The sequence below is a fragment of the Neomonachus schauinslandi genome, chromosome X (assembly GCF_002201575.2).
Source record: "Neomonachus schauinslandi chromosome X, ASM220157v2, whole genome shotgun sequence".
Lineage (NCBI taxonomy): Eukaryota > Metazoa > Chordata > Mammalia > Carnivora > Phocidae > Neomonachus > Neomonachus schauinslandi.
Window position 1 is genome coordinate 109,264,314 of NC_058419.1, and position 24,458 is coordinate 109,288,771.

The 24,458-nt window shown below is 35.6% G+C and overlaps 1 protein-coding gene across 4 annotated transcripts in view; it reads right to left on the minus strand.

Moving 5' to 3' along the window:
* Window positions 1-24,458, minus strand: part of CNKSR2 (connector enhancer of kinase suppressor of Ras 2) — a 273,654-nt gene that overhangs the window by 163,221 nt on the left and 85,975 nt on the right. For all 4 annotated transcript variants that reach the window (XM_021682287.1, XM_021682283.1, XM_021682276.1 and 1 more), the window contains exon 4: window positions 23,947-24,034. In XM_021682287.1, the coding sequence (XP_021537962.1) occupies window positions 23,947-24,034 (88 nt within the window). The remainder of the gene's footprint in view (window positions 1-23,946; window positions 24,035-24,458) is intronic.

Here is a 24,458-nt window from a genome sequence, read left to right on the forward strand (position 1 = left end):
ATAATTAAATTTTCAAAGGAGGTTTGCATTATGTTTGTAGCATATTCCCATATGTGAACTTATTAAAGCTTAAATCTGCACTAACACATTTGGGACACTCACTATAATAAAGGCAGGGTCATAGGGGTGGGGGAGCAGAGGAGGAAACAGCTAACTCTGCCTTAAAAAAATCAGGAATGGTGGCTGTTAATTGGGTCTCGGAAAAAGTAGGTTTTTAGGTAAAGAAAATAAAGGCGGCATTACTGCAAAAGCAATAAAACTACACTCCAACACTGTTGAGCTACTGTCATAATTTTCAGATTTTAGCTCTGTATACATGTAAGAATCACTTGGAAAGTGGGTTAAAATGCAGATTCCCAGGTTCAGCCCCAGATATACAGATAGGGTAGACCTGGAGTGGGGGCCCCAGCATGATTTTGATAAAGATGGTATTTTGAAAAACAATCTATTTTATAGGATAAGATGTGATAGAAGAACGCCAAAGCAAATCAAACCAAAAATGACCAAATACATAGAACCTGTAAGACAATAAACTGATTTGTAAATAGTATCTGCTGGCTCACTCGAAACAGTTCTCAACTCCTCGGAACTACCTGCTTTTGTTACACATTCCCCCCACTTACTGATTGGCTTTTCTTTTTGTCCTCCTAGTAAACTTATTTCTTTCTTCAACCGCTCACTAGCTTGAATAACTGCTTCTACTTGTTTATATCTATACCTTCTTTCAGCCACATCGGCCTATTCATTATGAAAGCCAAAGGCTTTCACAAAGTGTGGGACACAGCATAATAAAAACCAAATAGAACAAAACAATACAAAAAGGTATATATTAACCTGCTACTTTATATTAGGGAGAAGAACAGAAACTAAATGACTATGTTCTTTTTACTTAAGCTATCATGTTAAGGAGTTCATTTTATCATGCTAAATATTTAAATAGCCATAGGTACCTTAGGGGATTCATTTTATTAATAAGTTATTGTATTTCCATCAAGACATGAATTTAAAATATTGGCTTCTCAAGTGTGGGTTTTATTAACATTTAGGGCCAAATATTTTCCCAAAAGATCATACCCCAAGTTTTAAAAAGAAAATAGCACTGAATATGGAGAAATCCACATTTTTAAGGACCTATTCATGCTACAAAAAGGTACACCTCTGACGTTCTACTTATTCTTAGGTTAGGATTAAATTTAGATGTTTAAAAAAGATCGGATTTAGAGCTATGCCACTTATACTCCTAGGAATTCTCTTCAGTAGCTCATGCTGTCTTTTGCGGTGCATGCAAAATGACACTTGCAATTTCTTCTTTATCCTTCTCCATATAATGCTTCTACAAACCATGTGATTTAAAAACCACATTTAAATGCATCAAATTCCTAACAAGACAATATTCATAAAGATAATGAGTGTTTCTTCAGTTTTGATCATTTTTTCCTTTTGAAAAGCCTAAGTATGCACAGAAACCGTCTCCCACGGATAAGCTATGTGCCCACACAGGATCATAATCAGTTATTGTTTTTGTGGAACAGTGATGCAACTGCCATACTGAGCAGAACACATAGAAACACTTCTATGTGTTACCACTGATGCTCCATACTTTGTCAACACATTTTAAGCATCCTGGGGTCACGATGTTCAGTAAAAGTAATTATTTCTCATTAACTGTGTATTATAGGAAGAGCTCACAGGTTATTAATATTGAATACATAAAGCAAGAGAGTGAAGAAAAATAGCGTATGTTTCTAATGCTGTATAAAATTATATTTCATGGAACTTTGTAACTATGAATGCCTCTTTTGTTTTTTTGTTTTGTTTTTTTTTTGAGAGAGAGCATACGTGCATGCACAGGGGAAGGGCAGAGGAAGAGGGAGAGAGAATCTCAAGCAGGCTCCACGTCCAGCTCATAGCGGGAGGCGGGGCTCTATCTCATGACCCTGAGATCGTGACCTGAGCCAAAATCAAGAGCTGGATGCTTAACCAACTGAGCCACCCAGGCGTCCCTAAAAATATTGTTTTGCTTACATGTAATATTTAAATAATCCATCTATGCAAACCTTTAATAATGGCACCTTTGTACTAAATACTTCACATATTCTATTGTCAACGTACCAAAATGTTTTCAATGCTGAAGTGATCAGTTCATATGAGCTGGTGTTAGTTTTATTCATTCACTCGTTCATTTACTCGAGTCACAATTCCATTCACCAAAAAAGGTTTTGGGGGCATCTTGTAAGTGCAATTCAATGTCAGGCACTACCAGGTAATCAAAGATAAAATAAACTTGGCCCTTGGCCATCATTATTTCATTATTTAGTGGAGAAAACAATCAAATAATAATATAAGGTACATGACAAATGCTAACAGAAGATCCCATAAAAAGGAGATAAATCCTAACTTGTTAACTCTGGAATGTCCTTCTGGAGGAGGTATTTTACTGACCTTAAATAGCTTTTGAATCTGGAAATTGGGGGTTCACGGGGAAAAGAACACTTCAGTTTGTGCAAACACAATGAACAAAGGCATGATAAGTAAGCACACCAGACTAGAGCATAAGATATGTGGAATGAATGCAACAGGAAAGAAAGTCTAGAAAATAACATGAGGTCATATTGTGGAGAGCTACCAATGCTAGCCAGGAGAAATTTTGTTTTGAAGGGAATAAAATTTTTATTTTTCTGTAACGATCTATTTTGAAGCCCCATTCAACCATGATAGCACTTAACGTGGTCAACTGATAATTTCTTGTGACTATTTTGGGAGGGATTAAAGTCAGGGTAGCTTATATAGTGCCACGGCTGGTGTTAAACAGCAACATTAAAATGGTGAGCGTGTGTGTTGCGGGAAAGGGGAGGAGGAGCGGAGTCCAAACTCTCTGGTCCAGCTAACAACTCTAATAGCTATCTCTTCTTGTTTCTTTTCTCATGGTTCTTTTTCCTTTCCCTTAGTTACAAGAGTAGCTTTCAGGTCATGTTTTAGATAATGAATCTCTGTAAAGCTGTGTATCTTCCTAGATATACCAAGTAGACATTTCATCTCTAGGGAGGATGGAGGAGTGTGTACTTTACTCTGATTCAAGGAAGTGCTCAGAGATGTCGGAGCATGGGAAGTATGTGATCAAATATATGTTTTATGCAAACAATGGGGAAGAAGTTGTGGATTTGGAATGGAAAAAAACTGGAGGCGGGAAGATCAGTTGGAATGCTCTTTCAATAGAAAATGTAAAATGTAATCAAAGCTTGAACTGAGGTTATGATGCTGGAAAGCAAGTTGAGGAGAGGTGGCTGACATACATGTAGCCAGGAATGAGAATTGGGTGACTGATTCATCGGACACAGAGAATAATGGGGAGAAGAAAGTTAAACATTACTCTAGGGGTTCAAACCTGAGCAAATGGATGAACGGCTGAGTAGAGATGTTAGGAGAGACTTTGGAGAGAATAAAAAATTATATTTTGGGTATGTGAAATTAGAAGTGGCTGAAAGACAGGACATTTTATACAAAGCTGTCCAGCAAGCAACTGAATAAACTGAATTGGATCTAAAGTAAAGCCAGATCTGGGTGTATTTACACTGAGGTGATAGTTAAAGGCACAAGAAAACAACAAATTCAGTAAAAAAGAATATGTATAGTGAGAAGATAGCGGAGGACAGAAGCTCCGACAATGCTTATATTTAGGAGCAGGAAGGAAGGATTAGTTGCGTGGCCAGGAATAAAGGGAGAAAGGGGTATTACAGAGATATTTATTAAAACTATAGCAATAAGAGAATTATCATAATTAAGTTCTATGCCTGTGCTGCTTGAAATTCAGTAGTTTTTAGACATATGTGCCTCCTGAGCAATTAAAATGTGCAAAGGAGGAACTGGATTTATAATTTTACTTAGTTTTAATTAATTTAAATTTATATTTTAGTTGCCACATGCAGCTAGTGGTCACCATGCTAGCCAGAAGGTCAGGTCTAGAGAAATATACTACGGTCCTTCCAACAGTTATGAAATGGGAAGCCATTTAACAAGATTTTCAAACAAATAATAATAAAGCAATATCTGAAAAGAAAGATATGGAGGAGTTTAGTTTCCAGTTATTGACCAGATGCTTCACTTTTTTTTTCCTTCCACAAGAGCAGATTCCAGTCTATTGTGACATCTACAGCAGCAGCACCGTACAATGAAAGCAATTCTCTCTGTAGGATGATATACAGAAAAGAGCTATTAAAAGGAATTCAAAGTAGTCATCACCTAGCTTTGCGGGCACAGAGAAAGCAGTGCCAGGGGTAAAAGATTTGCGATGGATGGAAGATAAAAGTCCAAACTAAATTTGGATTTATCAAAGAGCAAAACCTGACGGAGTGTCCCGAGTGAAAATAATGTCCATAGTGAATAGACAGTCATTGGTCTTCCTGAATGTGTTATCAAAATGCTACTGTTAAATTTCAGATACATAAATGTCCTTCGCAAACAAGGCAGGCAGAGGTATAACCAACCACTCCATAAGTACCTCCTTGGCAACCCTTTCACCATTTTGTCTGGCTTAAAGACCAAAAACTTGTTGGAGCAGTCTTCTTGCTATTGTTTTGGGAATAAGAGGAGAGTTCATAAAGGATGGTATCTCTTGAAATTTTAAAGATATTACTTATTTATCCATTTTAGAAAAAGAGTGTGAGCAGTAGGGGGAGAAGGAGAGGGAGAGAGAATCTGAAGCAGACTCTGTACTGAGGGCAGAGCCTGCCTGAAGTGGGGCTTGATCTCACGACTTTGAGATCATGACCTGAGCTGAAACCAAGAGTCAGATGCTTAAATGACTTAGCCACCCAGGTGCCCCTCTTGAAATTTTAAAATGACCCATTTTGAAAAGAATTGGCTAAGATTTTCATTGGGTTAAATAAGGTATTGAGTTGCAACATACACAAAGCAATAAACAAGGGATGGGAGGAGAATGTGAGTGGGCATGAACTTAGTGGTCATCTATAGTCTTTCTATCAGTGAACATAGTCACATTCTTCTGCACTTTGCATCATATTGCTTTTCAAAATTGCCTCATCTGGCTTTATTGTTATTATTATTTTTTAAAATTTTATTATGTTATGTTAATCCCCATACATTACATCATTAGTTTTAGATGAAGTGTTCCATGATTCATTGTTTGTGCATAACACCCAGTGCTCCATGCAGAACGTGCCCTCCTCAATACCCACCACCAGGCTAACCCATCCTCGCACCCCCCTCCCCTCTAGAACCCTCAGTTTGTTTCTCAGAGCCCATCGTCTCTCATGTGGCTTTATTATTTTTTAAAGATTTATTTATTTATTTGAGAGAGAGAGACCACGAGCAGGGTGAGGGGCAGAGGGAGAGGGAGAAGGAGAGAGAGCAGCAGACTCCTCGCCGAGCCCGGAGCCCAACGTAGCCCTTGATCTCAAGACTCTGAGGTCATGACCTGAGCTGAAATCAAAAGTCGGATGCCTAACCAACCCAGTCACCCAGGTGCCCCAATCTGGCTTTAATCACTCTAGTCTTCACAATGAAAGACTACTATCTCAATAGGTGAATGGGTGTGGAAACTAATCTTTTAGCATATAGGATTTGGGAATGCAGGCAGAAGCAAGGCTGATAGTTTTTTCACCATCCTAATGGCTCTGTAACAAATCTAAAAACTACTGAGGCTGATCAAGATCGAAGTGTCAAAAGGGATAAAAAGTAAAAATGTCAAGTTAAGGTGTTAATGAACAGAAAACTCATTAGGGTGAGACTGTGATCCCTGTAACTTTAATAGCTTTATTTTGACAACGTGAAGAAGCAGTGAGCTAATCCCCATCATGACCTAAGTTTGTTTATTCTGCATGTCTTGAGTAAAGACCTAAATATTTTTGAAAGGCCTATGTGCTATGTACTAACTGCACATATTTTATGTTTCCATCAGTTATCTGTTAGTCTTACTCTCTCCCATTAGATGGTCAGTATTTTCAAAGAAGGAACTGAACTCTTTTAATTTCTAAAGGTGCTTTGTACACTCTATAAATATAGTCTCAATTTATCAGTTATGAATATTTTATTCCATTGATTCTCTATTTTCACATTCCATAATAAACATTTCACATTGGTTTTATTTATTTATTTATTTTTAAAGATTTTATTTATTTATTTGACAGAGAGAGACACAGCAAGAGAGGGAACACAAGCAGGGGGAGTGGGAGAGGGAGAAACAGGCTTCCCGCAGAGCGGGGAGCCGGATGCGGGGCTCGATCCCAGGACTCTGGGATCATGACCTGAGCCGAAGGCAGACACTTAATGGCTGAGCCACCCAGGCACCCCTTCACATTGGTTTTATAGATTAGGTACACAAATGAAATTTTCAAGCCGTTTTTTAAAAACAAAATTTCTAATTGCCAAACTAGCACAGTACATTCAGTTTTGTACCAAAATAGACTGAGTTTCAGTTTTAAAATAATTTTAAATATGAGTTTGTTCTAAACTTTAATCTGCATGATCTCAGCAGATATTTTCAACAAAAATAATTGGGTTTTCTCTGCATGCATGAAGATTCATATTATGTAAAAGATATCAAGAATTTTATATTCATAAAATAAAACTAACATTTCTTTGTAATAAAAAGCCTCTCTAGCTTCCAGATGTTCAAGTTACTTACTGTAATGACCATCTAATATATCATAAGGGAAAGAAAATCTATAGGGTCTAAGTGATGAGAGACAGTTTTTCCCTTGTGACAAATTCAACTAAGGAGTTCAAGCAAAGATAAATACCATGACCTATCATAAATGAAAATATAAATTAAACATTACTTCATCAGTTCAAGATCATCTGCTTGGCTTCCAGAAAAATAAATAGAAATTATGGTATATTTGAAACAAATTCTAAGTATTAGTTTTAAAAATTTCTTAGTCCATATGTATTTGTCCTTTTATCTATTTAGACTGCATTTTCTTGGACAAAATGGAAGCATTTTTCACTATGTGCAACATCTGAAAAGGTAACATTGATACCCAGGCACTCAATAAATAACTTTAGATCATTGATGATAATAATATATTTAAATCATAATAAATACTAAATTGTCCAAGTAATAGTACCAGCCTACATCTAGGCTTAATTTTGTACTCTCTCAAAAATCATTATCATAAATAATCAGTATCCACTTAGGGTTTCCTAGTAGTGACACTGAATGATTATAAGAGAGAATTTTATACTTTGAAAAATGTCAAAAGTTCTTCCTCCTCCCACCAAACCTATCACCAATATTGCAGTAGATTATACTTAAAATACTAAGAGACACACAAATGCATAAGAACACACCATTGAAAAGAGAGAAGAAATTCTTCAAACTCAACCTTTACTAACATATTTGTGGATATTTAAAAATTTTTCCACATAATTTAATTTTATGGTGCTTCCCTTATGTTCAAATAAACAAGATTATTGTCCTTAACATTCTAGTATAATGCTATACTGGAATTCTTTATAGATTCATTGCTGTGCCAGACTTGTATTATGATTTCTAAATATACATTCCTTTTTTTAAAGAAAAAAGTAAACTTCCTGTAGCCACTGAAGTCAGCCATGGCTATACGACTTACTTTGTCCAATGAAATGTGAGCAGATGTGCTTGTCCCATTTGCATGCAAAAACATTAAGAACTAGTTCATAGTTACACCATGCTCTCTTTCCTCTCTGCTGTGATGACCAGCAGTGTTCAACAAGAGGCTACTCTGGGCTTTGAAGGAGGAGGATGTGAAGTGGAGCTATAGCAATCCAGGCTGGATATGAAGCATGAGCACTGGACATGAGTGATATTAAAAGCACAAATATTTCTGGGTTATTATTGCAGCATAATCTAGCTTAACTTGACTGATACAATCTTCTACCAGATACAAGGGGTAAAACTGAACACATATGAAAATGAAGACCTAAACAATGCAGAGTTTAATGCAATAACTATTCCATTAATTTTTTTTTTAATGTAAGCTCTACACTCAATGTGGGGCTTGAACTCACAACCCTGAGATCAAGAGTCACATGCTCTACTGACTGAGGCAGCCAGGTGCCCCCATTCCATGAATTTTACATGTTGTACTTCATTTCAGAAAATGTGCTACTTTTCAGAGATGCTATGTCTTTCCTCATACACTGCAATTTGCAGTCAGCCTCAGATTACATTCTTACCTTTATGCAAATCTAGTCTTTCACCATCTTGTGTTTGTATATAATTTTTGCCTCATTTTATTAGTCTTATTCATGCTCACTTGTCCTAATTACTTAATTCTTACCAGTTCTTCAACCTGCCACTATCAATTATAATTTCAGTCTACTATTTCACTTGTGTTAGGGCCTAATTTCATCTGAATTATCTGTCTGATGTTGGTCGTCATTCTGACCCAACCCAAGGGAACTGGGTTATTAAAAACTACTTTGTCAGCAGAGACAAATGCCTTAGAAAATTGGTGCCTATAACTAGTAGCTCTATATATTTTTTGGTATGCTTTAATCTTTTATAAGTATGAAAATCTGTTTGTAATGATCTGATGATAATCTATGTAAGGCATAAGGATTCATAACACGCTAAAAATGTTATTATTTCTTCTTATTTTATTAAGCCTAGTTCCCAGCACATTAATTTCTAACACTGATTTTCCCCTTATTATAAATGCACAATGACCATTTTCATTAATATCTCGTTTGATGTCTTAAAGAACATGTTTAATCCTTTTGGACTGCATTTATGGCACCGACTGACTATGAACAATTGATAACGAGAGTTGTAAATTCAAAACTTTAACTAGCCTCCTTTATAAATGTGTGGCCTCTGGGCTGATATCACCTATAAATAGTTGAACCTACTGATCCACAGTTCTCAGTCATTCAACCTATGGCAGAGTCTGGGGAATCTGCATCTTAACAAACTTCCCTAGGTGAATCATAGTCCATGGACCAGCCTTTGAGAAAACACCATTCTTGAACACATACATTTTCTTCTCACCTCATACTCATCTCATTCTAAACCAGTTAACTATGAGCACAGTGGTTATCAACTTTGGCTCTATGTTAGAATCAATGAAGGCATCATTTAAAAACTACTGATGCCAAGCCTGACCATAAAGAGTCTAATTTAATGTCTTATGGGACACAGATATCAGTGCTTTTAAAAAGCTTCTCACTTCATTCTAAGGTTAAGCCAAACTTGAGGAGCAATGAGCAGAAACTATTACACACAATGTCAAATCATGGATCTAAGTCCTGGCCATGTCACTTATTATGTCACTTTCCCTCTCTGAAATTCCATTTACTCATTTACACAATTGAGATAGTGACATCTGGTCTACCTACTTCACCGGATTATTATGAGGAAAAAAATCTAATTCTGATAACATGTTGTAAAAGCATTTGGCCAAACTCAAAAGCAGTGGTATTATTTCCTGACCATTAAACTTCATATAGACCTTTTGTTCTTCCTAATAATCTTTAAATGTCATAAGGCATAGAGTTTACCTAGATAGGGTTTGAGGGAGGGGTACAAAAGTGAAGAGAAGAGCCCAGGGCAGTATACATTTTGATTCTAAAAGGCAGTTCAGTTGGGAGAGAGAGCAGGAAAATATTTCTGTAGACAGTTTAAATGTGAAGAAACAGAAAGCCTACTGAGATATTTGGTAGGGTGAGGAGGGCTGTGGAAAACAGTGAGACATTAAAATGGAAATTAACAGTTATATTATTAGTAACTGCTAAATAGCGCAACTGTAGACATTTTAAAAGGCATTTTTTTTTAAAGATTTTACTTATTTATTTATTTGAGAGAGAGAGAGAATGAGAGACAGAGAGCATGAGAGGGAGGAGGGTCAGAGGGAGAAGCAGACTCCCCGCTGAGCAGGGAGCCTGATATGGGACTCGATCCAGGGACTCCAGGATCATGACCTGAGCCGAAGGCAGTCGCTTAACCAACTGAGCCACCCAGGCGCCCCTTAAAAGGCATTTTTAAATGCCTTTGGGGATGGCACTTAAACTGTAGCAAGATACATAAAATAGTTACAGAACCAGGATGAATAAAAGTATCTAATCGAACCTTTTGATTTTTTCCTGCTTAGGTACTTTTATAACTCCCACTCTGGCATTACACAGTCTCATAGCATTATATTCTATATTCCTTTATGGCTCAGCTTTCCAAATTTGTTATCAAATCAAAATTGGAATTTTTAAGCTACAAAAGCATTCCAAATGATACTCAGAAGTGTACACATGGATTTATTTGGGGAGGCTGAGCAGACTGGACAGTAATGGTAACATTTTCTAGCTCCAAAACCAGCCCTCTCCTCCTAGACTCTGGTCCTCTTCATAGGAACCTCACCTCTCCTCCCCTCCCCTCCCCTTCCTTCCCCTCCGCTCCCCTCTCCTTTTCCCTCCCCTCCCCTTCCTTTCCCTCTGCTCCCCTCTCCTCTCCCCTCCCCAATTCACTAGCTCATTACTTGTTTCATGGAGGAGACTGGTACTATCACCACTGTTTCCTGCCTCCCCCACTCATCTTCCTGAAGTTGCAAGGATTAATAGGATAAGGAATAGGAAGAAGCAGCCTTAAAATTTAAAGGACTAATTGTGTATTTGTAATAATGACAATAGACCTGGATTTCATCAACTTTGAAAGAATTTTGTGTTTGTGTGTTTAGTTCTCTTTAGGTCTTCATCAGTATCACAGTAAGTTACAGCAGCTAAATCTATAATCTGTAGCCCTTTTTTGGGTGGAATTTTAAGGGGAAAATGAGTCCTTTCATTCTTTCAACAAACATTTGTTTGCCAGGCACTGGAGACACAGAAATGCATGAGGCAGATACATGCTTTCACCAAGTCTCCCACAGCAAATCTTTTCTTAGATGGATTGGTATTACTTTTGATATTATTCTTTAAAAAGAATCATCATGGTACAAGACAAATGGTAACATATAAGGGACTATCTTCTGAAGTTTATTTTATCACCTGTAGGGATAAGAATCATGGAACCCATCTTTCTATATCTGCTTCCACGTACATAACATAGCAACATAGCATGGTAAAAGTTCTATCTTTTTAGGGTCTTTGTGAAAAAATTTTAATAGCCTCTTGAAAGGTGAAATGCATCATAAGACAGCATGGCAAACATATCGTAATTCAGAGAGTAGAAAGACAATGAAAGTACATTACATAAATAAGCGATAAAACTTTCAGAACAGGAATGTAGTACAATTATAAAGATGAGCATGTGTGTACTGTGTAACACAGCAATTACAGTCCCATGTAATATATTTAAAAGTAGTTATATATCCAAATGTCCATGGTCAGGAAAATGAATAAATATATTGAAGTATTTACACCATTAAGTATTATATAAAGTGAATGAACTACAGTAAATGGACGAAACATGAATGACTTCAGAAACACAAATCAAGTGAAACAAGTAATATGCACAGTGATACCATTTTTACAAAGCTCAAAGACAAGCATAATTAAATGGGATGTTTAGAAAAGTAAAAAGAACTATTTTAAGGAGGGGTGCCTCGTGGCTCAGTCGGTTAAGCGTCCGACTCTTGATTTCAGCTCAGGTCATGATCTCAGGGTCCTGAGATTGAGCCCTGCATCGGGTTCCGCGCTCAGTGCGGAGTCTGCTTGTCCCTCTCCCTCAGCTCCTCCCCCCGCTCGCACACTCTCTTTGTCTAAAATAAATAAATAAATAAAATCTTAAAAAAACTATTTTAAGGGAAAAAAACAATAAACAACCTGAAAAGAGGTGGGGTGATGAGATTGGGGAGGAGCACAAATGTAACTAAAACAATATTGGTAATGTTCTACTTATTAGATGACACATTCATGAGTATTTGATTATTATGCCTCATAACATATATATGACATGCATTCTTTGGTATATATATAAAGTATTACATAAATTTTAAAATACAATACACAGAAGAAAACAGATGTCTGAGAAATAGTATCCTGCCATTTGCCATGTAAAAGAATTGGATAAGTATAGTACACCATACCTCCAGTTCTTTAACATCTTTAAAAGTGTTTGGCAGGATGCTCATATAATATAATATAGTCTAGGTTTTCCAGAAAATAAAGCTATGAAAACAATCTATTTCAGCATTCCTTTTCATGTAATATATGTAAATTTTTAAGTTTTTGTTCATAAGTCAAGCCAGTATCAGAAAGCTGGAAGCATAATAAGTGATTATGTCCCAGTGTTCTAAATAGTGCTTTCCTAAAGTCTTAGCATGCAGTAATCTCATCACTCTTATTTACCTTTCATTCTGAGCCTTCAGAAAATTTACAGCTACCAGTAAACATTTTATATTTTTATACCAAGAATGAGGATTTCTCTGTGTGTGTATTTATATTTGTTTTGGTTACAAGACTATATTCTAGTCCTTTTAAGAGATACATGCATACATATATAATATAATCTCAGCTTTGCAAATTCTATATATTTTTAGTTTTACATTTGTCTTTAGAATAAAAGTCCTCAAGTTATCTGGGTACTATGCCTAATAGTTTTAGATCTAACTTCTGATTCATTATATAAGGATTATATGGAGTAGTTTTAAAAGATACTGGTTTTGCTACTTCATGATCAACTAAAACAGCTGAAGAAAACAAAGGATTAAGTATAATTACACTGAACTAAATATACTGTTTGTTTAAATACAAAGTAAAGAAACTAGAATCACCTTTAATATTTCCATCAACAAGTATGCTAACTAATGCAATCCATATTGTTTAAAATTTACAGATAAAACCTGTCCTGGTTTTCTCTCTGAAATGCCCCAGTTTCAATCTCAAGAGCCCCAGTCTAATTTTCAGGTCACCTAGAATGTCTGATGCAGGAAGGTTTAAACACTAACCCTAATATAGCAAAAATAGTATTTAAAGTTGTGTCTGAGATGAATGAGAGGCTATCCTAGATGGGCTTTTATAGGTTTTAATACTGACTACATGAACCATAGAATATATACCGTGCCTACCCCAGTATAATTTATATCCACACTTAAAACTTTACATAGATTTACTACTTGAATCTTAATAACCCTTTTACAACACACATTCTGTAGGACTGAGTATTATACATGGGCATTGTACCTTTATACGTTTTGAGTTCTCCATTTTCAACTCCAGGTAATGTGAATATGTGGATAGGGATGGCAAGTTCACAGCTGATCAAAATTCGCTCCTGTATTACATCAAAATATCTTCCAGAATATGAAGCACAGTAATCAGTTTGCATTAAAATCTAAAGAACATCCTAAATTAAACCAAAGGCCTTTTTAAAAAAAGCACTCATTCTAGAAATAGGTCTTTCTTCACTGCTACTCAATACCAAAAGTAAGCAGAGCATCACTCCTTCAAATTTTTGCAGAGCAAAAACTACCTGAGTTTAGTTTCCAAGGGCTCTTTTGCTATATAAGGTAACTAAAATGGCCATTTATTAAGCTCCCACCAAATGCCAGATTACGGGCTAGATAAATTTCCATTATTCACAATAACCCTACGATAATCCAACAACAAGGTGTGATCCACTTTTACAGATAAAACAAAGTGTATCAGAGACATCAAACAATTTGTTAAAGTTCATACAGGGTATCAAAAAGCAGAGCCAGGATGATGAACTCAGATATACTTTATATCAAAGCCCACTACACTATTTTGCCATAAAATAGAAGACTAAATGATATAAAAAGGGGTGCCTGGGTGGCTCAGTTGGTTAAGCATGCAACTCTTGATCTCAGGTCAAGTCTTGATCTCAGTGTTGTGAGTTCAAGACTCATGTTGGGCTCCACGCTGCGTGAGTGATTTTCTTAAAAATAAATAAATAAATAAATAAAATAAAAATGTCAATCAAGAAGATAAAGCAGGTACTATTCATACATATAAAGTATAATGAAGCAAAATATAATAGCTATTGTCAGAAAATTTATAGGCCAAATTTCCTTCCATAAACCTTTAATGAAATTTATCATTTTTAAAGATTTTATTTATTTATTTGAGAGAGAGAGATAATGAGAGAGAGCACGAGCAGGGAGGAGAGGGAGAAGCAGGCTCCCCATGAGCAGGGAGCCCGATGTGGGGCTTGATCCCAGGACCCTGGGGTCATGATCTGAGCTGAAGGCAGATGCTTAACTGACTGAGCCACACAGGCACCCCAATCATTAATGAAATTTTTAAAATCACTTCTAGGCTATTTATTTTTACAAAATTCTGCAATCTTTATTTTAATTTTTATTTTTTTAGTATTCACAAATATATGCTCTAAGAATTTAAACCAGAAATACCAATTCAATAAATCTTAAAAAAGCTCTTCTTCTCTCTTAAGTATTTATCTTGAGTAAATAACAACTTGCTTAAAACAGGATAGATTACATTCAAGCAGGAATACATTTAAAAGGGCAATATACTCAATATGCTCATTTATATTTTTATTTAAAAATTTAGAAAATACTTCATAAATAATTTATTTTTACTGATTTGTATTTAAAATAGTGTAAAGGTAAGAAAAGTGATTAGAAAACACACATACATAATTTAGACTGAGTTGTCCATCAAAAATAAACACTTGCAATATTGATTTTTGAAGAATATTTTTTCCATTTTCTTGAATAAACATTGAAAAATAAAATAACACTGGTCAGATTGGCTATTATCAAGAAGACAAAAAGTAACAAGTGTTGGTGTGGATATGAAGAAAAGGGAACACTCATATGCTTTTGGTGGTAACATAAATTGGTGTCACCACTATGGAAAACACTATGGAGGTTCCTCAAAAAATTAAAAATAGAATTACCATATGATCTAGCAATTCCACTTCTGGGTATTTATCCAAAGAAAATGGTAACACCAATTCAAAGAGATACATGTTCATTGCAGCATTATTTACAGTAGCTAAGATAAGGAAGCAAACTCAGTTGTCTATCCATAGATAAGTAGATAAAGATGGTGTGTGTGTGTGTGTGTGTGTGTGTATACACACACACACACACACACGCAATGGAGTATTACTCAGCCATAAAAAAGAATGAAATCTTGCCATGTGCAACAAGATGGATAGACCTAGAGGGCATTATGCTAAGTGAAATAAGTCAGGGAGAGAAAGATGAATCCTGTATGATTTCTCTTATATGTGGAATCTAAAAAAAGCAAGCAAGCAAACAAAACAGAAACAGACTCATAGATATAGGAAACAAACTGTTGGTTACCAGAAGGGGAAGAAGTCAGGTAGACAAGCAAAATAAGTAAAGGGGATTAAGAGGTACAAACTTCCAGTTATAAATAAGTAAGTCATGAGGATATAATATACAGCATAGGCAATATAGTCAATAATACTGTAATAATTTTGCATGGTGACAGATGACAACTAGACTTACTGTGAGGCTCATTTCATCATGTATAGAAATATCAAATCACTATGTTGTATACTTGAAACTAAGAGGATATTTTATGTCAATTATACTTCAATTTTAAAAATAATAAAAATAACAAATTAAAAAATAAAAGAAATAAAATACATCTGATGGGCAAATGTAGAGCAAAATGGAACAAATGAATTGTAAAAAAGTCAGAATCACAATTTAAATACAGATATTTATTGTAGGAAAGCTCAGAGCAATAGCACAGTTGTTTCTGGTGCTTAGATTGGGATGTCTGTGAAATATTCTTTATAGTTTTCTGTATTTTAAAAAATTAATGAATATTATCATTTCATAAACTTTAAAAAAAAACAAAGTCCTAAAGAATACAAAAGCACTAATTCAAAAAGATACATGTGCCCCTATGTTTATTTCAGCATTATTTACAATAGCCAAGATATAGAAGCAGCCCAAAGGTCCTTTGATAGATGAATGGATAAAGAAGAAGTGATACACACACACACACACACACACACATATAATGCAATATTAGTCATAAAAAAGAATGAAATCTTGCCATTTGCAACAACATGGATAAATCTAGAGTGTATAATGCTAAGTGAAATAAGTCAGTCAGAGAAAGACAAATACCTTATCATTTCACTCATACATGGAATTTAAGAAAACAAAATGAATACAAAAAAGGGGAAACAAATGGACTCTTAAACAGAGAACAAAACCGGTGGTTACCAGAGGGAAGATGGATGGGGGAATGGGTAAAATAGGTGATGGGGAGTAAGAGTACATTTAGCATGATGAACACTGAGTAACATATGGAATTATTGGATTATTATATTGTACAACTGAAAATAATATAACATTGTATGTTAATTACACTGGAATTTTTAAAAAGTCCTAATATGAAAGATGCAGTAAAATAAAAAAAAATTATGGCATAAAACTAAATATGAAATAAAATAGGCAAAATGATGACAGGGATTTTCTCTGAGTGGAAGGATTACAAGCAACGTTTTTTTTCTTTTCATAACTTCAAATTTTTCTACAAAGCAGATATTACTTTTGTAATTTTAAAGATGTAGAAAAAAGTATACTACAGCATGTACTATATATAAACTTTTATACTGATGGTATACAACATCAATGGAATGAATGCAAGCAAAGATCATAAGAATTCAACATCTAAATGAACTTCTAGTTCTTGGTGATGATTCTCTCAGTTAAGATTTTTTGAACAGTACATGCTATTTCTTCAAATTTTAAAGGATGGAGAAGGAAAGTGTTGACTGAGCAGTAGGTAACAATTACGTACTTAAAATAGGATGTTTTAAGGAAGGTTTCTAGAATTTCCTTTTTCTTCGCATTTCTGTTCAAGTGTTAATTTAAACAATCTCATGTGAAAGACTATTGATATTTTCTCTTTTTTACCCAACTTTCGGCTGGGAATGGTAAGCTAAAGTAATGTTTCAAACACTATTCAAAAAGCCAGTGATATCCAAGGACAGGGAAAATGGATCTAAAAAGGTTGAAAAACGAGCAAGCCCATAAGAAAACAGCAAGACCTTTTAATATATACAATTTAGAGGAGACATTTCAGGTAAAAGTAAATGACCAGAACCTGAATTTTAAAAGGACGTTTTTCACTCTGGTATACAACATTTCAAAATCTGATCAAAATGTTTCACAACCTGTTGAAATTTTTCTCTCAGCATGTAATTCAGATTTCACTGTAGATGCAGCTAAAGAAAACTAACACTAAATGGAGAAAAAAAACCTGTGTATATTCATTATTTAAAACAAAGTTATTCTAATTCTTTTTATCAAGTCTCTATTTCTCACCCATTTTATAGATAATACTTTCCTTTTGTTTCTCACTTCACATTTGTGAACCATCTTTAATACATCTAACTTGATTCTCACAATAGAATTACTTCTGTTTATAGATGGCACAGGCAAATGCACATGGTTCATCATGAAGCAACTGGGCTAAGCCTCAAGTCTCCCAATACTCATGATCCCTACCCTTGGTCCCTTGCCCCAAGTATTGTGAATTCCACCGAAGCTTCACCTTACAAACTGATACTTTTCTGTCCATTTCTTAACTAGTGACAATCTAGTCATTTTTGTGTTTGAAGTGGAAAATATAAAAATGGCACAGTAGAATAACTTTAGAGCTGCTACTCGTTGGGGCAGGCATCATAGAAATTATGTCAATACAGATAAGAAGTGCATGGGTACTGGGGCATCTGGGTGCTCAGTCAGTTAAGCATCTGCCTTCGGCTCAGGTCATAATCCTGGAGTCCTGGAACTGAGTTCTGTGCTTTGGGCTCCCGGCTCAGTGGGGATTCTGCTTCTCTCTTTCCCTCTGCCTCCCTCTGCAACCCCCCCCCCCCCCCAGCTTGTGACTTATGCTCTGTCTCTCTCTCTTTCTCTCACCGACTCTCTCTCTCAAACAAACAAACAAATAAATAAGTAGGTAAGTAAGTAAGTAAGTGCTTGGGTACCTGTCTCATTTTTCTGATCCAGTTCCTGACAGTGCTCTAAATGAAGCTTCAGTTCTCTGAGAATACTTTCCATTTACGATTTTAAAACTAGTTTTCCCTTCTGCTCAAATGTGTTTTTACAGGGGCACCTGGGTGGCTCAGTCATTAAAGCGTCTGCCTTCGGCTCGGGTCATGATCCCAGGGTCCTGATCGACTCCCGCCTTGGGCTCCTTGCTCAGCAGGGAGCCTGCTTCTCCCTCTGCCTGCCGCTTCCCCTGCTTGTGCTCTCTCTCTTTCTCTCTCTGACAAATAAATAAATAAATAAAATCTTTAAAATAAAAAAAAATGTGTTATTACAACCAATCTTATGTGGAAAGGGAAGTGTTGAGGGAGGGATCTCTTTAAAAGACTTTAAATATAACTATCTAAATCCATCACAAATATAAATAAGTAAAACAGATATAGTAGATTAAGGAAATTCCTCAAAACAGAGCTTGTTAAAAGAAATTTATATTCTCTTTCTCCTCTAATGTTAGCACCACTTTAAATATAAGTGGCCAATATCAAGAAGCACTTTCCACTTACTTCATAGTACCACCCCTTTGTGTTAAGAAGGGAAAAAAGCTATTTGTGACAGTTTATTTTTAGATATTGATCATCTCCTCTTGCTGCAAAGGGAATAAAAATAATTAAAGTTGAGTGAAAAATAATTTGAAGTACAGCATATTTCAAAGCATAACTATCATCATAACTGTTCAGATGAGATTTCTTGAAAGCCTGGTATAAATGCATGCCCTAGATACTTTTTTAAAATCTACACTTTGCTTATTCAAATTGGCCTCTTTTACTGGTAGCTTAAGTTTAATTCCTGTCTTCAGATACTGCGTACAATTCCAAGTGAATGCAGTGATTAGTGTGTATACAATGGCTGAAGGAGACCATTAGATGGACACTTACTGTAAACTACATCATTTATTTTAAAATATAGTATTTGTCTATGCTGTGCTCTTTTATCAAACAAAGTAGTATTACTTTAATTATATAGCATTCATTTTTTTTCTGACAACTCAAATTCATTTTAGAAAATATGGAATATAAAGAAAAGTAGAGTCTAAATGAAATAAAATCCCTCATAGTTTCATTATCAAGAAACAAACACCTATTTTTAAAAAGATTTTATTTATTTATTTGAGAGAGAGAGACAGAGATAACAAGAGAGAGTACTAGTGGGGAGGAGAGGGAGAAGCAGGCTCCCCACTGAGTAGGACACCAGATGCGGGCTTGATCCCAGGACCCTGGGATCATGACCTGCATGGGAGGCAGACACTTACCCAACTGAGCCACCCAGGCGCCCTGACAAACACCTATTTTATCTCATTATTTTATCCATCGACCTCATTCCTATTGTTAGGATAGGTAGTAACAGACCAGAGCCCAGAAAAACCCGGTACCAAAGATATGATATCATATAACGGTAGAAAAATAATAGATTATTTAAGAGATGATCTACAAACACTATAATATATCATGCTTATAATTAAGTTTCCTCTAAAAGACATGTTTTGTTAGTATTCTATATTTGCATAGTGTTTCAGAAGTTTTGTTCACTTTCATTTCTAGCATTGGCAAGTGGTTATGAGGATCCATCCTCTTATTTTAACTCATGAATAAACTAAGATGTAAAGTGATGGCTATCTCTGGGGTTCTTTACCTAGCTAGCAAAGACAGAACTACAGGAGATGAAATAAAATGAGTAACAATTCAAGCATTTAATTCCAACTTTTTCTTGGAAGAGTACAAATGAGCATGTGCTAGCCACAGGAGATAATTGGGTCTCAGGTCAATTTATTTTAACAGGTATGTAATGGGCACCTACTATATATGAAAATGAGCAAGACACCATTCTTGTCTTCATGGAGTTCATAATCTAATGGAAGTCAGATAATTATTATTCATAGCAGAATAAAACTGTCATAGGTGAGATGTGAAATGCTATGTAAAGTAAGTTCAAGGGATTTCTACATCTGCCCACACAACAAAGAATTATAGCTAATAAGTCACCAATGGAAATGGAATAATAAAAGGGAATAATAAAAAATAATTAATAAAAACATACACAGAAAAAAGAAAACAAAGAACAAATGGGAAACATAGAAGACAAACAGCAAGGTGGTATATTTGATCTCAACCATATAAATAGTTAAATTAAATATAAATGGTCTAAGTAGGAAGAAGGTACAGAGAGTTGTGGGAAGGAGTTGAGGCACTTCCTAGAGGCCTTAAAGAATAGAACATAATTTTACCAGGCTGAGATAAGAAGATATATGCAGCATATTCTGAGGACACCCCACACCATAAAAAGATGAGACTACAAAATCTGTTTTACCAACAATAACTCATCCACACACACTAGGCTACAATTAAAATATATGGGAGTACTGGAAGATAAAACTGAAATTATGGTAGGACCCTACTTGGAACCCCCTTGAATTCCAAAGAAAGGAGTTTGTAATCAATTTGAAAATCAGAAGAAAATTGCTAAAAGTAACAAAATCAAAGCTGGGCTTTGGGATGATCAGTATGACAATGATAGATTCTATACTTATAAGTAAATTAAATCATGAAGATGTATTTTGTTAAGAGAAATTGGTATCTTAACATTTCCTTTAAGGCACAACAGAAAAGCGGTGCCTGAATGGCTCAGTCGGTTAAGTGTCTGCCTTTGGCTCAGGTCATGGTCCCAGCGTCTTGGGATCAAGTCCCACATTGGGCTCCCTGCTCTGCAGGGAGTCTGCGCCTGTGCTCTCTCTCTCTCTCTCTCTCACTCAAATAAATAAATAAAATCTTTAAAAAAAGGTACAACAGAAAAGACCTAGTTAAAGTATTTCTGGTCAGGTACAGGTTGGGATGGGGTGGGCAAGGCAAGAGCCAAAACCAGGTGGGTACAGAGGTTTTTGTTCAGAAACATCTTACAAGTGACACATGGAACAGGACATGTGATGGGAAAATGAGAGTGAGATAGAAGAACTGTGACAAATGTTACGAGCTGCTGAACTTTAAAAAATAGAAACAGGTAATGTTAGAGCAACATGTCCTATGAAGGGCAAGGCATCCTCTTTAAAACAGAGTGTACAGTGGGTGGAGAATACAGAAGCTTCTTCTACATCTGAGTATATTTGGAGTATTTCAATTATTTGGAGGGTTTTCAATAATTCTGTATGTGGTCAAGTCAGAATGTACATACAGTTCAATTTCTGAAAGCATCTCTCTCTACTCTACCTAATGTTTCCTGACCTGTAAACAGAAACACTTAAACCCATTAATGCCTTGAAACAAATTCCTAAGGAGAATGTCAGGCCATACAGTGCAGCTGTTAAAGGTCCTGAGAGCATAAACAAGCCTCTGAGGGCAATATCAGAATGGCATACGTTTATTGTGAAGTAGTTGTCAATAGGAGGTATTCATACATTCTGGAAACAAAAGCTGAACCACTTGTTACCTGGATGGTAGGTTCTTAAAATAGCGGAATGGGTGGGAGTTAGTCATATCTGACATAAACCACACTTTCACCACTGGACAATCTCTCTACAGGAGATCTTAATTCACTGAAAATCATTTCAGCCATTCTTCTAAATGTAACATTTGAAGGTTAGAACGACAAAAGTATGCTCTGGAACCTGTGAGTTCTAAACAGAGAAAACTCTCCATTTATGACCTCACTCTATACTTAAGTAAAGCTAATTTTTTTTCAAGATCTCTTTGTTGATCCCCTTTGGATATGGGAAAAGGTTCTGTATTAATTAAGAGAAAATGAATACACCTGAGTACTCTTCCTTAAGATTGTCAAGAAAACATCATAACTGACATTTAGATTTGCAGTCTTGGTTTATAAAGCAACAGAGAGTTGTCCAATTACTCAAAAGCAAACTTTAAATAGGCTATCCTGATGTTAGGTCCAGATGTTTGGAGGAGACGCAAGAACTGAAAAACACCCACTTTCTGTCATAATTATGCTTGGAAATGAAGTTATCTTGCAAGTTGATATCAGATAGATTGCATTCTCATAGAACTGACAATAAATAGGAGTTTCTCATGTAAAAAAGTTGAAAAATATACTTTTAATCCTCACATTTAATTGCACCGTATGTCAATTGTTTTGGGTCTCGTGTAAATAAAAAGCTTATATAACAAATATAATACAGTTATCACAGATCTGGACATGTAGCACTTAATAATTCTTGTTTTATTAGGATTGTTTAATACAGATTGCTACTGAGCACATATCTACATTAAAAGGCTATGCAAGATTATCATATAAATACTGTATAATATATATCCCTAAGTCAAGAGAATTTCTCTCTCATAGTAAAAGGGAAGAAACTAATAATCTGTTATCCACACTTCAAATCTTTGGTTAATGCCTTTAAAAGGAATAGAGCTTTAGAAAATACATTTTTAAGAAATGTCATTGATAACAAAGAGCTATAAGAAAAATAACCCATAGATTATATTATTGCTTTTACCCCTGGGCCCTGGAACAATGTAGGAGAACCAGAATCACCTGAAAAACTAGCAAACATGCAGATTCCTGGGCCCTCCCCACAGTACATTTGGGGTGTATCCCAAATATCTGAATTTTTAACAGGTTCTCATGTGATGATAATGCTGCTCATCTGCAGACCACGCTGGCCTAGCATTGCCCTAGGTCAGCTAAAGATGGCCCATGGGCCAAAATCAACCTGTAGCCTTTTTTGCAAAAAAGTCTTACAAGCACATAGCCACCCGCATCCATTTACACATTGTCTATGGCTGCGTTTGCTCTACAACAGCAGAGCTGAGTAGTTGCAACAGACCCTGATAGCCTGCACTACGTAGCTTACAAAACCTTACATACTTAATATCTGATTCTTTTACAAAAAGTTTACGCAAACAATGAATCATGGTGGAACACTACATCAAAAACTAATGATGTAATGTATGGTGATTAACATAATAAAATTAAAAAAAAGAAAAGTTTGTTGACCCCTGTCCTAAAATGCCACTCTTCTCCCCATTATCCAGTTGAGATTTTTGAAATTCAGAACTTGAGTTTACGGCTATCAAATATAAAGACATGCAGTGAGACCATTAGGGTATCTCAAAGCTCATAAAAATGTTCACAATCTCCACGCATGTCTCTGAGTAACCACGAGCTGCTTTTTCACTGCCATGATAGAATCCTGATGAACGTCCGAAGTGTTCCACAATTAAAAGTCACAAAGTTACTCTCCTTCCTATAATTATCCCTGGTAATAAAGGGCAGGGAGTAGAAGAATAGATTAAATCATCAACTTCCCTAATAATCTTCTGCTTTTTCTTGTCTGCTTTCTTTCTGCATCACTGGATAGGTTAACAAATGCTGGCTCCTGAGAACGCAGCGGCAACAGGCTGCCATGGGGGCTTACGCAGCATGGTGACTGCGGGCGTCAGACTTCTCAAATGTGTTTTGTTATTACATTTAATTAAATATTGTAAAATATGTACTAGTCAATTCACCACTATAACGTTTCTCCATATCTTATCCTAGACTTGATTCAAACATTTATATTAGCCACAGCACTCCTGAAGGCATTTGACTTGGGGATCCCTGGGTTGGATAATATTCAAAGTAAAAAACCAGGACATGTAAATAGATCACTGTTGAAAGCTATTATATTTTGTCATATGTGCAATAGATAAGTGAAACTAATAGTTGTACTAATAAAGAACAGTGTCTTAGAGCAAAAGTCTTAGATTGTTATCAAAATGGGGCAATTTCATTTTGTGAAAGGCAGTACAACCCTCCCCACTAAAATGTGAGACTACCATACCTACCATCTTATAATGATTTCTCTAGAGGTTCAGTTTACTTTTACATCTTCTGGTAAATAAAATGCTTGTTTATAGGGTTACATGAATAGTTTCCCAAATGATATATCTGGTTTATTTAGAACCCCCAAACCAGTATCTTATAAACTATTGGTAAAAAAGAATACTTGGCATTGTTAGAATATGAAATAGATAATAAATTAACAGAAGTAAAGGTTGTCAGCTAATACCTGTTGCACAATTGTTGTCAATTCCAAGCAGAGCTGTATGACATTATTCCTTGTAACTGAATAGTCTGTGACGGCAGCAAATGGTGACCTATAAAGGGAAAACGAAAATTATGATTAATAGGAAGAGATTTTGAAAAGTTCCCAAACGCAATAGTCTTAAGTTAAGATCTTGAATAATAGGAAATGAGTTGTTCTGAAGTTTACATAGCGATAAAAAATATTCAGGACATATTTTAGAAAAAAAATTCAGGAAACAGAAGAGAATTAAATTCAAGAAACATAATGTTTGCTTTTCTTTTTTATTCTTTAAAAATTTATTTATTTATTTTAGAGAAAGAGAGAGAGAGAGTACATGGCAGGGAGGGGCAGAGGGAGAGAGAGAATCTCAAGCAGACTGCCTCAGGACTTGATCTAACAACCCTGAGCGGAAACCAAGACTTGGACGCATAACTGACAGCACCACCCAGGCACCCCAAGAAACATAATGTTTGCTTTTCATCAAATTTTTTTTT